We start from the raw sequence: 12,177 nt of genomic DNA on the forward strand, positions 1-12,177 counted from the left end.
AGGCCATCACATAGAATAGCTAAGTAGATGACACAATGTATCTTATTGTATCTTACAATTGGCTGGTGCACCTCTGTCACTGAACATGAAGGCGTACTCCATCAGAGCTCAAGTGACATGCTCCTCGTTTCAGAAATTTGCCAATTTCTGAACTTGGTAAGGCAGTGATATGGAGTAATTCCCCACGCCCCCCCCCCAATTCTTGTCAAGCATTCTACACTGTACCTAGCTGACAAGGTAGATGCCAACTTTAGGAGAGCAGTACTACAATCTCTGCTTGACAGAGGCAGCTGATACTTCTCATCCAACCATCCCAAAAGTGTGCTGCTGGCCAGTCACCTACATTGGGATCCACACTGCCACATCCCCAAAGAATAAAGAACTGTTACTTATCCTACAGTAACTGCTTCTTTGAGATGCCAGTGTGAATTACTCAACCCACCCTCTATCCCAGGGGTGGGCAAACTTTTTGGCCTGAGGGCCACATCTGGATATGGAAATTATAGGGCAGGTCTTGAATGCTCACGAAATTGGGGGTTGGGGTGAAGGCTCTGGCTGGGGGTGGGGTCTCGGGTGAGGCAAGAAATGAAGAGTTCAGGGTGCGGAAGAGGGCTCCAGGCTGGGGCAGGGGGTTGGGATGTGGGAGGTGGTGAGGGCTCCAGCTGGGGGTGCAGACTCTGGGGTGGGGCTGGGGATTGAGGGTGTCAGCGGGTGCTCCAGGCTGGGACCCAGGGGTTCAGAGGGCGGGAGGGGAATCAAAGCTGGGGGCAGTTCAGAGATGGGACGAGGTCAGGGTGCAGGCTCCAGATGGTGCTTACCTCAATCAGTTCCTAGAAGCAGTGGCATGTCCCACCTCCGGCTCCTACGTGGAGGTACCATCCAGACAGCTCTGGCCACGGTTCCTGGACAATGGAAGCTGCAGAGCTGGCGCTTGGGGCAGGGGCAGTGTGCAGAGCCCCCTGGCTGCCCCTATTTGTAGGAGCCAGAGCAGGGACATGTAGCTGATTTCATGTGGAGCCACAGCACGTGTGGAGCAGAGCAAGCCCCCAACCCTGCTCCCTGGCAGAAGCTTGAGAGTCACATTAAAAAGTCTGATGGGCTGGATGTGGCCTGTGGGCTGTAGTTTGCCCACCCCTGCTTTACCCTTGCTTTGGTGACCTCAGCTAACATGCACTGTGAATTGCCCATTCCACCCTTTATGCCTTCTCATAGAAGCATGAGGAGCCACAGGGCGCATGCTCAATCCTGACAGAACTGCTATTCAAAAGACGGTGATCTCGTGCACAGGAAATACATGCGCACCTACAATGGGCTCTACACTGACTACATCAAAGAACCTTAATTATTCTCATATAAATAATTGGTGTTTTCCCCAACTGTAAATTAAGAATCATGTGTACCTTGCAGGTTTTGTGATTGATCAACAAGGAAATTGATAGGATGCTCATTCTAGAATTTTTTTGAGGTGGGAAGTCAGTCTGTTTCCATTCCAAGTAAAGCTTCTACACAAAGTCCCAAACCATCAATGGTCTGAAGGATGGGCCGAGCAGTTAAATTAACGGCTCTGATGTTACTCCCATAGAATGAATAGCAAGTCAATCTGTGGGTTTGATGGCTGAGACTACAAAGGTTTATTACAAATTCTTTAAACAGAGATTGGGGGTAAAAATGCACTTTCTCTGGGTACTCGTGTTGGGCCAAGATGATTTGCCTACTACATAAGGGCAAGGATAGGGGAAGGAAGAACAGACAGACAAGTTATTAAAATACAAGTATTACACCAGCAGACTCACCCATTGCATTCAGTCCCATTTCTTCACAGCTACTGATATATCGGCTTGCCCAAAGTTTTTACTCACTGAACAGTCCATAGTTTCTTTAAATAGGCAAGCTGCAGCCAAAGTCTCAAGTCCAATATCATCTTTCCCCAGTGCTGTATCTTCTTAGGCTGAGTTAGAAGATTTATAGGACCCCAGACTCCTCCTACTCTCCACACTTTGCTAATAAGATATTATTAGCCATGCACCTCCCCCACTGTGTGGGTAGATGAAACCCTTTGAACCATGACCGAGATCTAATCCTGAGGTCGAAACAGACTTTCTTCTTCGAGTGCTTGCTCATATCGATTCCAATAAGGTGTGCGCGCGCCGCGTGCACGCTCATCGGAAGATTTTTACCCTAGCAACACTCGGTGGGTCGGCTGGGTCGCCCCCTGGAGTGGCGCCACTGTAGTGCCGGATATGTACCCCTGCCAACCCAACGGCCCTTCAGTTCCTTCTTACCGCCCGTGACAGTCGTTGGAACTGTGGAGCGCGGCTTTGCTGATCTCCACATCCCTAGCTTCTTGTAGTTCTTTGCTCTTTACTGTGTTTATAGTTCGAGTTCTTGTAGTTATAGTTGAAGGGGGGATCGGGGATTAGCCCCTTTCCTCCACCCCGGTGCGGGCCCATGCCCAAGGCATCGGGATTCAAACCATGCTCGGCGTGCCAGAAGCCGATGCCAATAGGGGATCCCCACGACTCCTGCCTCAAGTGCCTAGGGGAATCCCATCTTGTTGACAAGTGCTGCATTTGCAAGTCATTTAAACCAAGGGCGAAGAAGGAGCGGGACTTTCGATTGAAGGAGCTCCTTATGGAGTCGGCACTTAGTCCTGCAACATCGGTACTGAGTGCCCAACAGACTGCCTCGGTAAGAAGCGCCCCTTCAGCACCGGATCACTCCTGTACTGAGAAGGAGTCCCGGCACCGCTCCCTTTCCCGAACTGGGAAACGACATAGTGCTCCGACTCCAGCCTCGCAGAAGGAGTGCTCGTCTAAGATGGTTCGTCGGGCACCGTCGTCCGCTGCGGCACCATCGACGCCGGCACCGCAGATTGCAGCTCCACCTAGCACGGCACCGTCGATTCCGGTCCCACAAGGGCCGTTGAGTCCGGTGCCAGACAGCTCCCCGGCTCCTGCTGTGGTTGAGCTTGCTCTCCCTTCTACGCTGGAGACCTTCTCTACGGCAATGGAGCTCATTGCTATGACCGAGCTGATACATCCTCAACCCCCGGCACCGCCGGTGTAGGTTGTTCAAACCATCGGCAAGCTGGCCCTGGTAAGGCCTCCTTCCGTCGGTCCAACAGAGAGATGTCATTCCAGATCACGGTCTTGCAGATGCTCTCGATCATGTCGTTACCGCTCACGGCGCCGCTCGCAGTCCCCGCACCACTCTCCATCGTGGTACCAGTCGCACTCGTGGCGACGTTCAACATCTTGTTCACCGGACAGATACTCCCGGTACCGATCCATCTCTCGGCACTGATCTCGGTACTGTGTATCCCGCAGTCGCTCCAGACGAAGGGACTCAAGATCCCGGTCAACCTCCCGGCACCGGTACAGCAGAAGGTCCTGGTCTCACTCGCGGTACCGCCATAGCTCCCAGTACCGCTCCCTGGTACTGCCCCGGGATCGAGCATTAAGAACCGTGGCGCCCTCCCAGGGTCTCTCGGCACCACCGTGGCCTTCGAGACATACATCAGTATCGTCTCAGGCTGGCAAAGCATCCTACCATCAGGAGTGTGACTCTGATGTCCCCAGCCAATATCCGGAGAGACAAAGACACGAACAAGGGCCTCATCACTGGTCCTTCTGTACACCATGGGCTTACCACCAGGCCCAAGGTGCCCCATCAGTGGCTCAACGGTCGGCCCCGTCAAAACACCGGGTACCAGAGGTGACAGTGAGCCGCCCTCCCCCTACGGGCACGGACGAGGTTCCAATTCCATCTGCAGTCACCGAGGTTCCACCTGATGCAGATGACGCCCTTCAAGTACACGACCCACCTCAGGACCCGTTGGTCCCAGGCCTCTCCTCCTCCTCCTCACCTGATGAGGCGGTAGCAGGAACATTCTCCTCAGACCCTCCACCAATCGATCTCGGGGCCCATCAAAACCTCTTGAGGTGGGTGGCTCAGAATATGAACTTGCAGATGGAGGAGGTTACTGAAATAGAGGACCTGGTCGTGGACATCTTATCGGCTGATGCACCTACTAGAGTGGCTCTCCCGTTCATCTGCACTATACAAGCCAATGCGGACACCAGTTGGCAATCCCCAGCTTCAATTCCACCTACAGCAAGGGGAGTAGAGAGGAAATATATGGTCCCCTCAAAGAGGTACGAATATCTCTACACCCACCCACCTCCCTGCTCTCTGGTTGTCCAATCAGTGAACAAACGGGAGCGTCATGGCCAGCAAGCATCAGCTCCTAAGGCGAAGGAGGCTAGACGCATGGACCTCCTAGGCCACAAAATGTACTTGGCTGGTGGCCTCCAACTTAGGGTGGCAAACCAACTAGCCCTCCTAAGTTGGTATAACTTTAATATATGGGTGTCCGTGGGGAAGTTTACGGAGCTTCTTCCCCAGGAGTCCCGTCCAGAGTGTACGGCCCTACTTGAAGAGGGTAAAAAGATAGCAAGAACCTCCCTCCAGGCCTCTCTGGATGCAGCGGACTCGGCTGCCAGAACTCTGGCATCCGGAGTGACGATGAGGCATATCTCCTGGCTCCAGGCTTCAGGCCTTCCCCCTGAATTGCAGCAGACCATTCAGGATTTACCCTTCAAGGGCCAGGGCCTTTTCTCAGACAAAACTGACCCCAGGTTGCAAAGTCTGAAGGACAATTGTGTCATAATGTGCTCGCTGGGTATGCACACGCAAGTGACCCAACGAAGGTCCTTCCGGCCCCAACCACACTAGCCCGCGTCAGGACGCTACCAGAAGGCGTGGCAGGGGGAATCGGCGGAGGCAGTCTGGCCCTCAAGGAACCCAAAGTCAAGTGCCTCCTAAACCACCAACGAGGCCCAAGCAAAACCTTTGGTGGGACGCCCGAGGACAGCCCACCAGTTGTCCTACCGGATCCTTCTCATTCCTTTTTCAACTGCCTCTCCCATTTCCTCCCTGCCTGGTCCCAGCTAACCTCAGATCCTTGGGTCCTCTGCACGGTGGAAACGGGATACCACCTCCAGTTTGTTTCAACCCCCCCCCTTCCCACCCTCCCTACCCATCCCTCTTCAGGGAACCCTCTCACAAGCAATTCCTCTTACAAGAGGTCCAGGCGCTCCTAAAACTGGGAGCCATAGAGGAGGTTCCAAAAGACATGAGGGGCAAGAGGTTCTATTCCCGCTACTTCTTAATCCCCAAGGCAAAGGGAGGTCTACGACCGATCCTAGACCTGCGAGAACTCAACAAATTCCTGATCAAGCTGAAGTTCCGCATGGTATCCGTGGGGACCATCATCCCATCCCTAGATCCGAGAGACTGGTATGCCGCCCTGAATATGAAGGACGCATATTTCCACATCGCAATCTACCCACCACACGGACGGTACCTCCGCTTTGTGGTTAACCATCAACGCTTTCAGTTCGGTGTACTTCCGTTTGGCTTTTCTACATCTCCGCGTGTCTTCACAAAATGCATGGCTGTAGTCGCCGCCTCACTCCGGCGGGATCGGGTACACGTCTACCCATATCTCGATGATTGGCTCATTCGAGGGACTTCCCAGTTGCAAGTATCACAGCACCTGCACATTGTCACAGACCTCTTCGGGAGCCTGGGCCTCATGATCAACACGGAAAAGTCTACTCTGACACCCACGCAGAGAATAGACTTCATCGGAGCTGTTCTGGACTCCAATCTGGCCAGAGCCTGCCTGTCCCCTCCAGTCGCGTTTTCAAACAATGGCTTCAATAATTAGAAGTCTCCAATCCTTTCCAACAACGTCGGTGCGCACTTGCCTCGGCCTAGTAGGTCACATGGCCTGCACCTTCGTGACCAAGTATGCCAGGCTACGTCTCCGTTCCTTCCAAACATGGCTTGCTTCAATATACCGTCCACACAGAGACAGTCTGGATTCGGTGCTCACTATCCCCAGGAAGGTTCTCGACTCCTCCCTCACTTGGTGGTTAGACCCCTGTCTGGTCTATGCAGGGATACCTTTCCACCCACCGCAACCCTCGGTGGCCCTAACCACAGACGCGTCATCTCTGGGTTGGGGTGCCCACCTCGGGAGCCTTCACACTCAAGGCCTCTGGTTGCCCCAAGAGCTAGCCCTGCACATCAATGTGAGGGAGCTGAGATTAGTCCATCTAGCATGCCAGGTGTTTCGGGACCATCCACAAGGCCGTTGTGTATTAGTGTTCACGGACAACACAACGGCCATGTTTTGTATAAACAAGCAGGGCGGAGCACGCTCCTCCCTCCTTTGTCAAGAAGCCATCCGCCTCTGGGACTTTTGCATAGCCCACTCGATCGATTTGGTAGCGTCTTTTCTCCCAGGAATCCAGAACTCTCTGGCAGATCACCTCAGCAGGTCCTTCCTGTCTCACGAGTGGTCGATTCATCGAGACGTTATCCATTCTGTTTTCCGGAGGTGGGGCTTTCCCCACATAGACCTCTTTGCCTCCCGAGAGAACAGGAAATGCTAGGTGTTCTGCTCCTTCCAAGGACGCTCCCCAGGCTCCCTCTCAGACGCATTCCTGATCCCGTGGAAGAGGCACCTTGTCATGGTATAATCCCCACTCTGAACCTTAGCGTCCAAAAGATGGGGTACCAGCATGAATTCCTCTAAGCTTAATTACCAGCTTAGAACCTGTAGCGCTGCCACCAACCAGGAATTCCAGTGCCTGGTACACTCTGGTCCCCCCAAAACCTTGCCCGGGGACCCCCAAGACCCAGACCCTCTGGATCTTAACACAAGGAAAGTAAACCCTTTCCCCCACCGTTGCCTCTCCCAGGCTTCCCCTCCCTGGGTTACCCTGGAAGATCACTGTGATTCAAACTCCTTGAATCTTTCAACAGAGAGGAAAATGCATCTTCCCCCCTCCTTCTCTCTCCCCCTCCCAGACTCTTCCTGAGAGAGAAAGTAATCCTAACAGAGAGAAATCAACCTTTCTCTCCCCCTTCCCTCCTTTCTCCCCACCAATTCCCTGGTGAGTCCAGACCTAGTCTCCTGGGGTCTCACCAAAATAAAAAAAAACAATCAGGTTCTTAAACAAGAAAAGCTTTTAATTAAAGAGAGAAAAACAGTAAAAATTATCTTTGTAAATTTAAGATGGAATATGTTACAGGGTCTTTCAGCTATAGACACTTGGAATACCCTCCCAGCCTAAGTGTACAAGTACAAATTAAAATCTTTTCAGCAAAATACCAATTTGAACTCCTTTCAGCCAAATGCACATTTGCAAATAAAGAAAACAACCATAAGCCTAACTCGCTTTATCTACCTCGTACTCACTATTCTGACCTTATAAGAGCCTGTATCGGAGAGATTGGAGAGAAAACTGGTTGCATGTCTGGTCCCTCTGAGCCCCCAGAGTGAACAACAACCAAAAACTAACAGCATACACAAAACTTCCCTCCCTCAAGATTTGAAAGTATCCTGTCCTCTGATTGGTCCTCTGGTCAGGTGACAGCCAGGCTAACTGTTCTTGGTAACCCTTTCCAGGCAAAAGAGATATGAAGTACTTCTGTTCCATTAACTTTTAACTATCTGTTTATGACACACCTGCTTTATGCCTTCCCACCGTTTCCGCTCGTCCACAGAGTCCTGCTCAAGCTCTGCAGGGACAGAGCCCACCTGATCCTCATTGCTCCAGCGTGGCCAAGGCAGCATTGGTACACCCTGTTGTTCGACTTCTCAGTGGCAGACCCGATCCCCCTGCCACTCTGGCCAGACCTCACAACACAGGACTTCGGCAGGCTTCACCATCTGGACCTGCAATCCCTTCATCTCACAGCATGGCTGCTGTGTGGTTGAGCCAGTCTGATTTGCGTTGCTCTGCCTCTGTACAACAGGTGCTCTTGGGCAGTAGGAAGCCTTCCATGAAGACGACATATCTCACCAAGTGGAAGCGTTTCTTCTACTGGTGCGCTCAGAGTAATTTAGTCCCTGGACAGGTATCTGTCCCTACTGTCCTGGATTACCTATGGTCCCTGAAAGAGCAGGGCCTGGCGGTCTCTTCTATAAAGGTGCATCTGGCAGCTATTTCCGCCTTCCACCCGGGGGAAAGTGGCAGTTGAATCTTTTCTCACCCCATAGTTTCCAGGTTCCTTAAGGGATTGGAGCGGTTGTACCCTCAAGTCAGACACCCGACCCCTACCTGCGATCAGGTGCTAGCCAAGCTTATGGGTGCCCCTTTTGACCCTCTGGCCACCTGTTCCCTGCTGTACCGCTCCTGGAAGACAGCCTTCCTCATTGCTATCACCTCGGCAAGACGAGTATCAGAGCTTCGGGCTTTGACAGCGGATCCCCCGTATACGGTATTCCACAAGGACAAAGGTACAGCTGCGACCGCACCCCTCCTTCCTCCCTAAAGTGGTGTCTGCTTTTCATGTCAATCAAGACATCTTTCTCCCAGTCTTCTTCCCGAAGCCGCACTCATTGTGTCGGGAACAACGACTACATACCTTGGATGTCCGCAGGGCTCTCGCCTTTTATATCGAGAGAACCAAACCCTTCCGATGTTCACCTCAGCCCTTTGTAGCGGTGGCAGACCGGATGAAAGGCATGCCAGTCTCTTCCCAGTGAATTTCATCTTGGGTGACATCCTGCATCCGAACATGCTATGAATTGGCTCACATTCCGGCTAGCCATCTAACCGGCCATTCTACTTGGGCGCAAGCCTCATCTGCCCATGTCCCCATCCAGGAAATATGTCGCGCTGCTACCTGGTCATCGATTCACACCTTTGCCTCACATTACGCATTGGTTCAGCAGTCCAGAGACGATGCAGCCTTTGGCTCAGCAGTTTTGCATTCTGCAACATCTCACTCCGACCCCACCGCCTAGGTAAGGCTTGGGAATCACCTAATTGGAATCGATATGAGCAAGCACTCAAAGAAGAAAAGACGGTTACTCACCTTTGTAACTGTTGTTCTTCGAGATGTGTTGCTCATATCCATTCCAAACCCGCCCTCCTTCCCCACTGTCGGAGTAGCCGGCAAGAAGGAACTGAAGGGCCATTGGGTCGGCAGGGGTATATATCCGGCGCTATAGTAGCGCCACTCCAGGGGGTGACCCAGCTGACCCACCGAGTGTTGCTAGGGTAAAAATCTTCCGACGAGCGTGCACATGGCGCACGCACACCTAATTGGAATGGATATGAGCAACACATCTCAAAGATCAACAGTTACAAAGGTGAGTGACAGTCTTTTCTGAAATCTGCTTTCTGATAAGCCAAGCTCTTCAAAGAGTTTGGATCCCCTGTGACAGTTGACTCCATCACACTGTTAAATTGCTTTGTGGCCACATTGGTTAGGAATTTGACCTACCTATGTTATGTACTACTTTTTTAATTTTATGTGATTGTCACTGAGAAATGATGAGTTCTGTTTTATGTACTTTTTGAAGAATATTTGTAGAAGCTGCTTATTGTGTAAGTAGTGTTGAGTTTTATTTAGCTCATCAAAAGATTATACTCTTCACTCTTCCTTTTTAGGTATCTATTTGCATTACAAATCAAGAGAGACTTGGCAGAGGAACGACTAACCTGCAGTGACAACACAGCAGCTCTGATCATCTCTCATCTTCTGCAGTGTTAGTATGTTGGCTATCCTAGCATAAACTGATGTTGCCACTGTTAAACTGAACTAGATCATGTATCAGCGCACCAAAGCATTATCTGCATGTCAATAATTAAAAAAAAAAACAAACCAACAAACAAAAAAACCCTAAAACAGGTATTTTCTATTTCACAAGTCTAATATTGATTAAAAAAAAAACTTAACTAGTTAATCTTTAACCTTCTGCATACTGGATGATCACCATGTATTTAACACAATGAGGATTGGCCAATTTTCATGGGGTTGGGAAGGAGGCCACTTTGGAGTGCTGTGCTAAAAAGCAATATAGTTTTGGCTGCTGGAAGGTGGGGCTGAGTCAAGATTCTTATCTGTTGTAACTCTCACCTGGCTCTCCTCCCATTGCCAGTAATCTTGCTTATTTTCTGGCCTGCCCTTCTTATCTGCCTTAAATCTTCCCTATATCAGTTTCCAAATCAACTTCAGGCTACAAGGCAGTGTACATATGGAGGGCAGGCAGGAAGTGGAAGGAATTAGAGCAGGAGTCTGGCAACACAAGAAAACAGGCCTGATAGTGAGAATATCGTCCTCTGGGGAAGGACTTGTTGCTAGGAAGAGTTAGAGAGAAGGGAGAATTGGAAAGGCAGGTGGTGGGCTCCTGTTTGGGAGTGAGGTGGAAACTGAATGGACTTGTTTTCTGTTTAGGACCCTCAAGATGCTTGCCCTGAGGCCCCTAAGGCCAGATTTTCAAAGGCATTTAGGTGCCAAAGTAGCATTGAAAGTAGCATTTAATCCAGGGATTAAAGGAGACAAGCAATGACATTTATTTACAAATCTTAAATATAAGACACAGGGGATACATTCTTTCCTTTTGTCCTGCCCACCCAAACCAAAAATGTTTTAAGAAACACCTCTTCAGACACAATAATGGAACATGACTCCACTTATTGGAAGGCCAAGGCTATCTTACATAATGTCCAATGATTTGTGCTATGAAAACTTGCCAAGGATTTTCTAGCACTATTAGCACTATCTTGTGTTTTTGAGAGAACTTCAAATAAACATGGAACAGCTGAGAAGTATCAACATCTGTGGCCACATTTCAGGAGTGAATCTTAGGATGCTAGAAAAGCAAAGGTGACAAAGGAATATAAATATTTTGGGCTTAATATATTTACAAGATAATCATGTTTAAAACTTCTTGGTTTTATAGGTCAGCCTAATTTTAAACAAGATACTTTCATGGTATTTTTCATAACTATTTTAAAAAAATTCTGACGTGTTTATAGCAGTCCTTTTTGAAGCTTAAGCTGAAATATGTTTATCATGATTCTCCAAAACTACTCTGAGCTTGTCTACGCAGAAGTTGCATTAGTTTAACTTAAATATGTTTAAAACTAATTTTAATTAAAAGGTGCAAAGCCCTATGTGGACATTCATCAGTTTAAACCTGGTTTAAATCCATTTAGTTTACACCTATAAATTACAGGCGCAAGCTGAACACGAAGTTGCATTTAAACTGCTCTGCAGCTTTGTGTGTAGACCACACTCAAGTCCCAACAATGGCTCCCTAATTCACAGTATTGGAAGGAATTAGTCTGATATAACCTTTTAGAGATAAAGGTAACTCATTGATTGATAGTTTGGTCCTGTCTCTATTGGAAAAACCCCCATGTGAAAACTTGCAGATGTGGGAATGCCAATAAATATCATCATAAAACCAAATAAGATAAAGTACTATGTAAATGGTATTTTATAGAAAAGTTAGAATTGAAGATTATTAACTTTATTTTCTTTACTCAAGTATAGTTTCTTTAAATTCTGACATGTTCTATTACTTTTTATCATAGCGGAGATTGGGGATTTCGATGAATCTGGGGATCGTGATCACCTAAAAACAAACCAATACTTGCCAAACCAGGAAAGAGTACAAGGAAAGATACTGGAGTTTCACAGGAAGCACTTGTAAGTGCAGATTATTGGTGGGCTGTTTGGAAATGTTATAGTATTACAGCATATTGATGAAACAGTGCAGGGAAATTAGAAAGATGATAATTGTTTGATGGAATTCAAATATGGTGAAGGGGGCAGTAAAAGAATCTAGATGCAGGAGCACTGAGTTAGGCCTCATCTACAGCTAACCTCCTCCCCCCAAGTTTTTAACCCCCCAAAATACTTAGTTATGTGTTTAAAAAGTTCTAGCACAGTTTGATCTAATTGTAGTGTAAATAGTACCAAACTGATACAGAACACCTTCCCCCAGGAGACTGAAGTACAGGCCATTTACAATTTTACACGTGCTTGCTCCTTCATATAGATGGCATAAGCTAAATGCTGTTGGTAGGTGGAAGCAAAACCACGATAATGGCTTCAGTTTATACTCTAAACCAGGGATCTCAAACACACGGCTGTATGGACTCTTCTGTGCAGCCCGCCAAGCTCCATGCTTCCCCCGCCACTCTGCCTACCTCCAGTCCAGGGGTGGGCAAACTACAGGCCACAGGCTGAATCCGGCCTGCAGGATTGTCCCCCGTGGCGCCACAAGCCCCGCACCGCTCCCTTAAGCGGCTGGTGGCACTCCTTTAGGGCAGGAGGGAGGAGGCAGAAGGCTCCTGCGTTGCC

The 12,177-nt window shown here is 49.3% G+C and overlaps 1 protein-coding gene across 6 annotated transcripts in view; it reads left to right on the forward strand.

Moving 5' to 3' along the window:
• FARP2 (FERM, ARH/RhoGEF and pleckstrin domain protein 2) overlaps positions 1-12,177 on the forward strand; it is a 204,823-nt gene that overhangs the window by 94,894 nt on the left and 97,752 nt on the right. For all 6 annotated transcript variants that reach the window (XR_007775960.1, XM_050965343.1, XM_050965341.1 and 3 more), the window contains 2 exons: positions 9,474-9,571; positions 11,406-11,520. Coding sequence is in view for 5 of the 6 variants with exons in the window: in XM_050965343.1 (XP_050821300.1) it covers positions 9,474-9,571; positions 11,406-11,520 (213 nt within the window). In the remaining variant the exon portion in view is untranslated. The remainder of the gene's footprint in view (positions 1-9,473; positions 9,572-11,405; positions 11,521-12,177) is intronic.

The sequence above is a fragment of the Gopherus flavomarginatus genome, chromosome 8 (genome assembly GCF_025201925.1).
Source record: "Gopherus flavomarginatus isolate rGopFla2 chromosome 8, rGopFla2.mat.asm, whole genome shotgun sequence".
NCBI classification, from domain to species: Eukaryota; Metazoa; Chordata; order Testudines; family Testudinidae; genus Gopherus; species Gopherus flavomarginatus.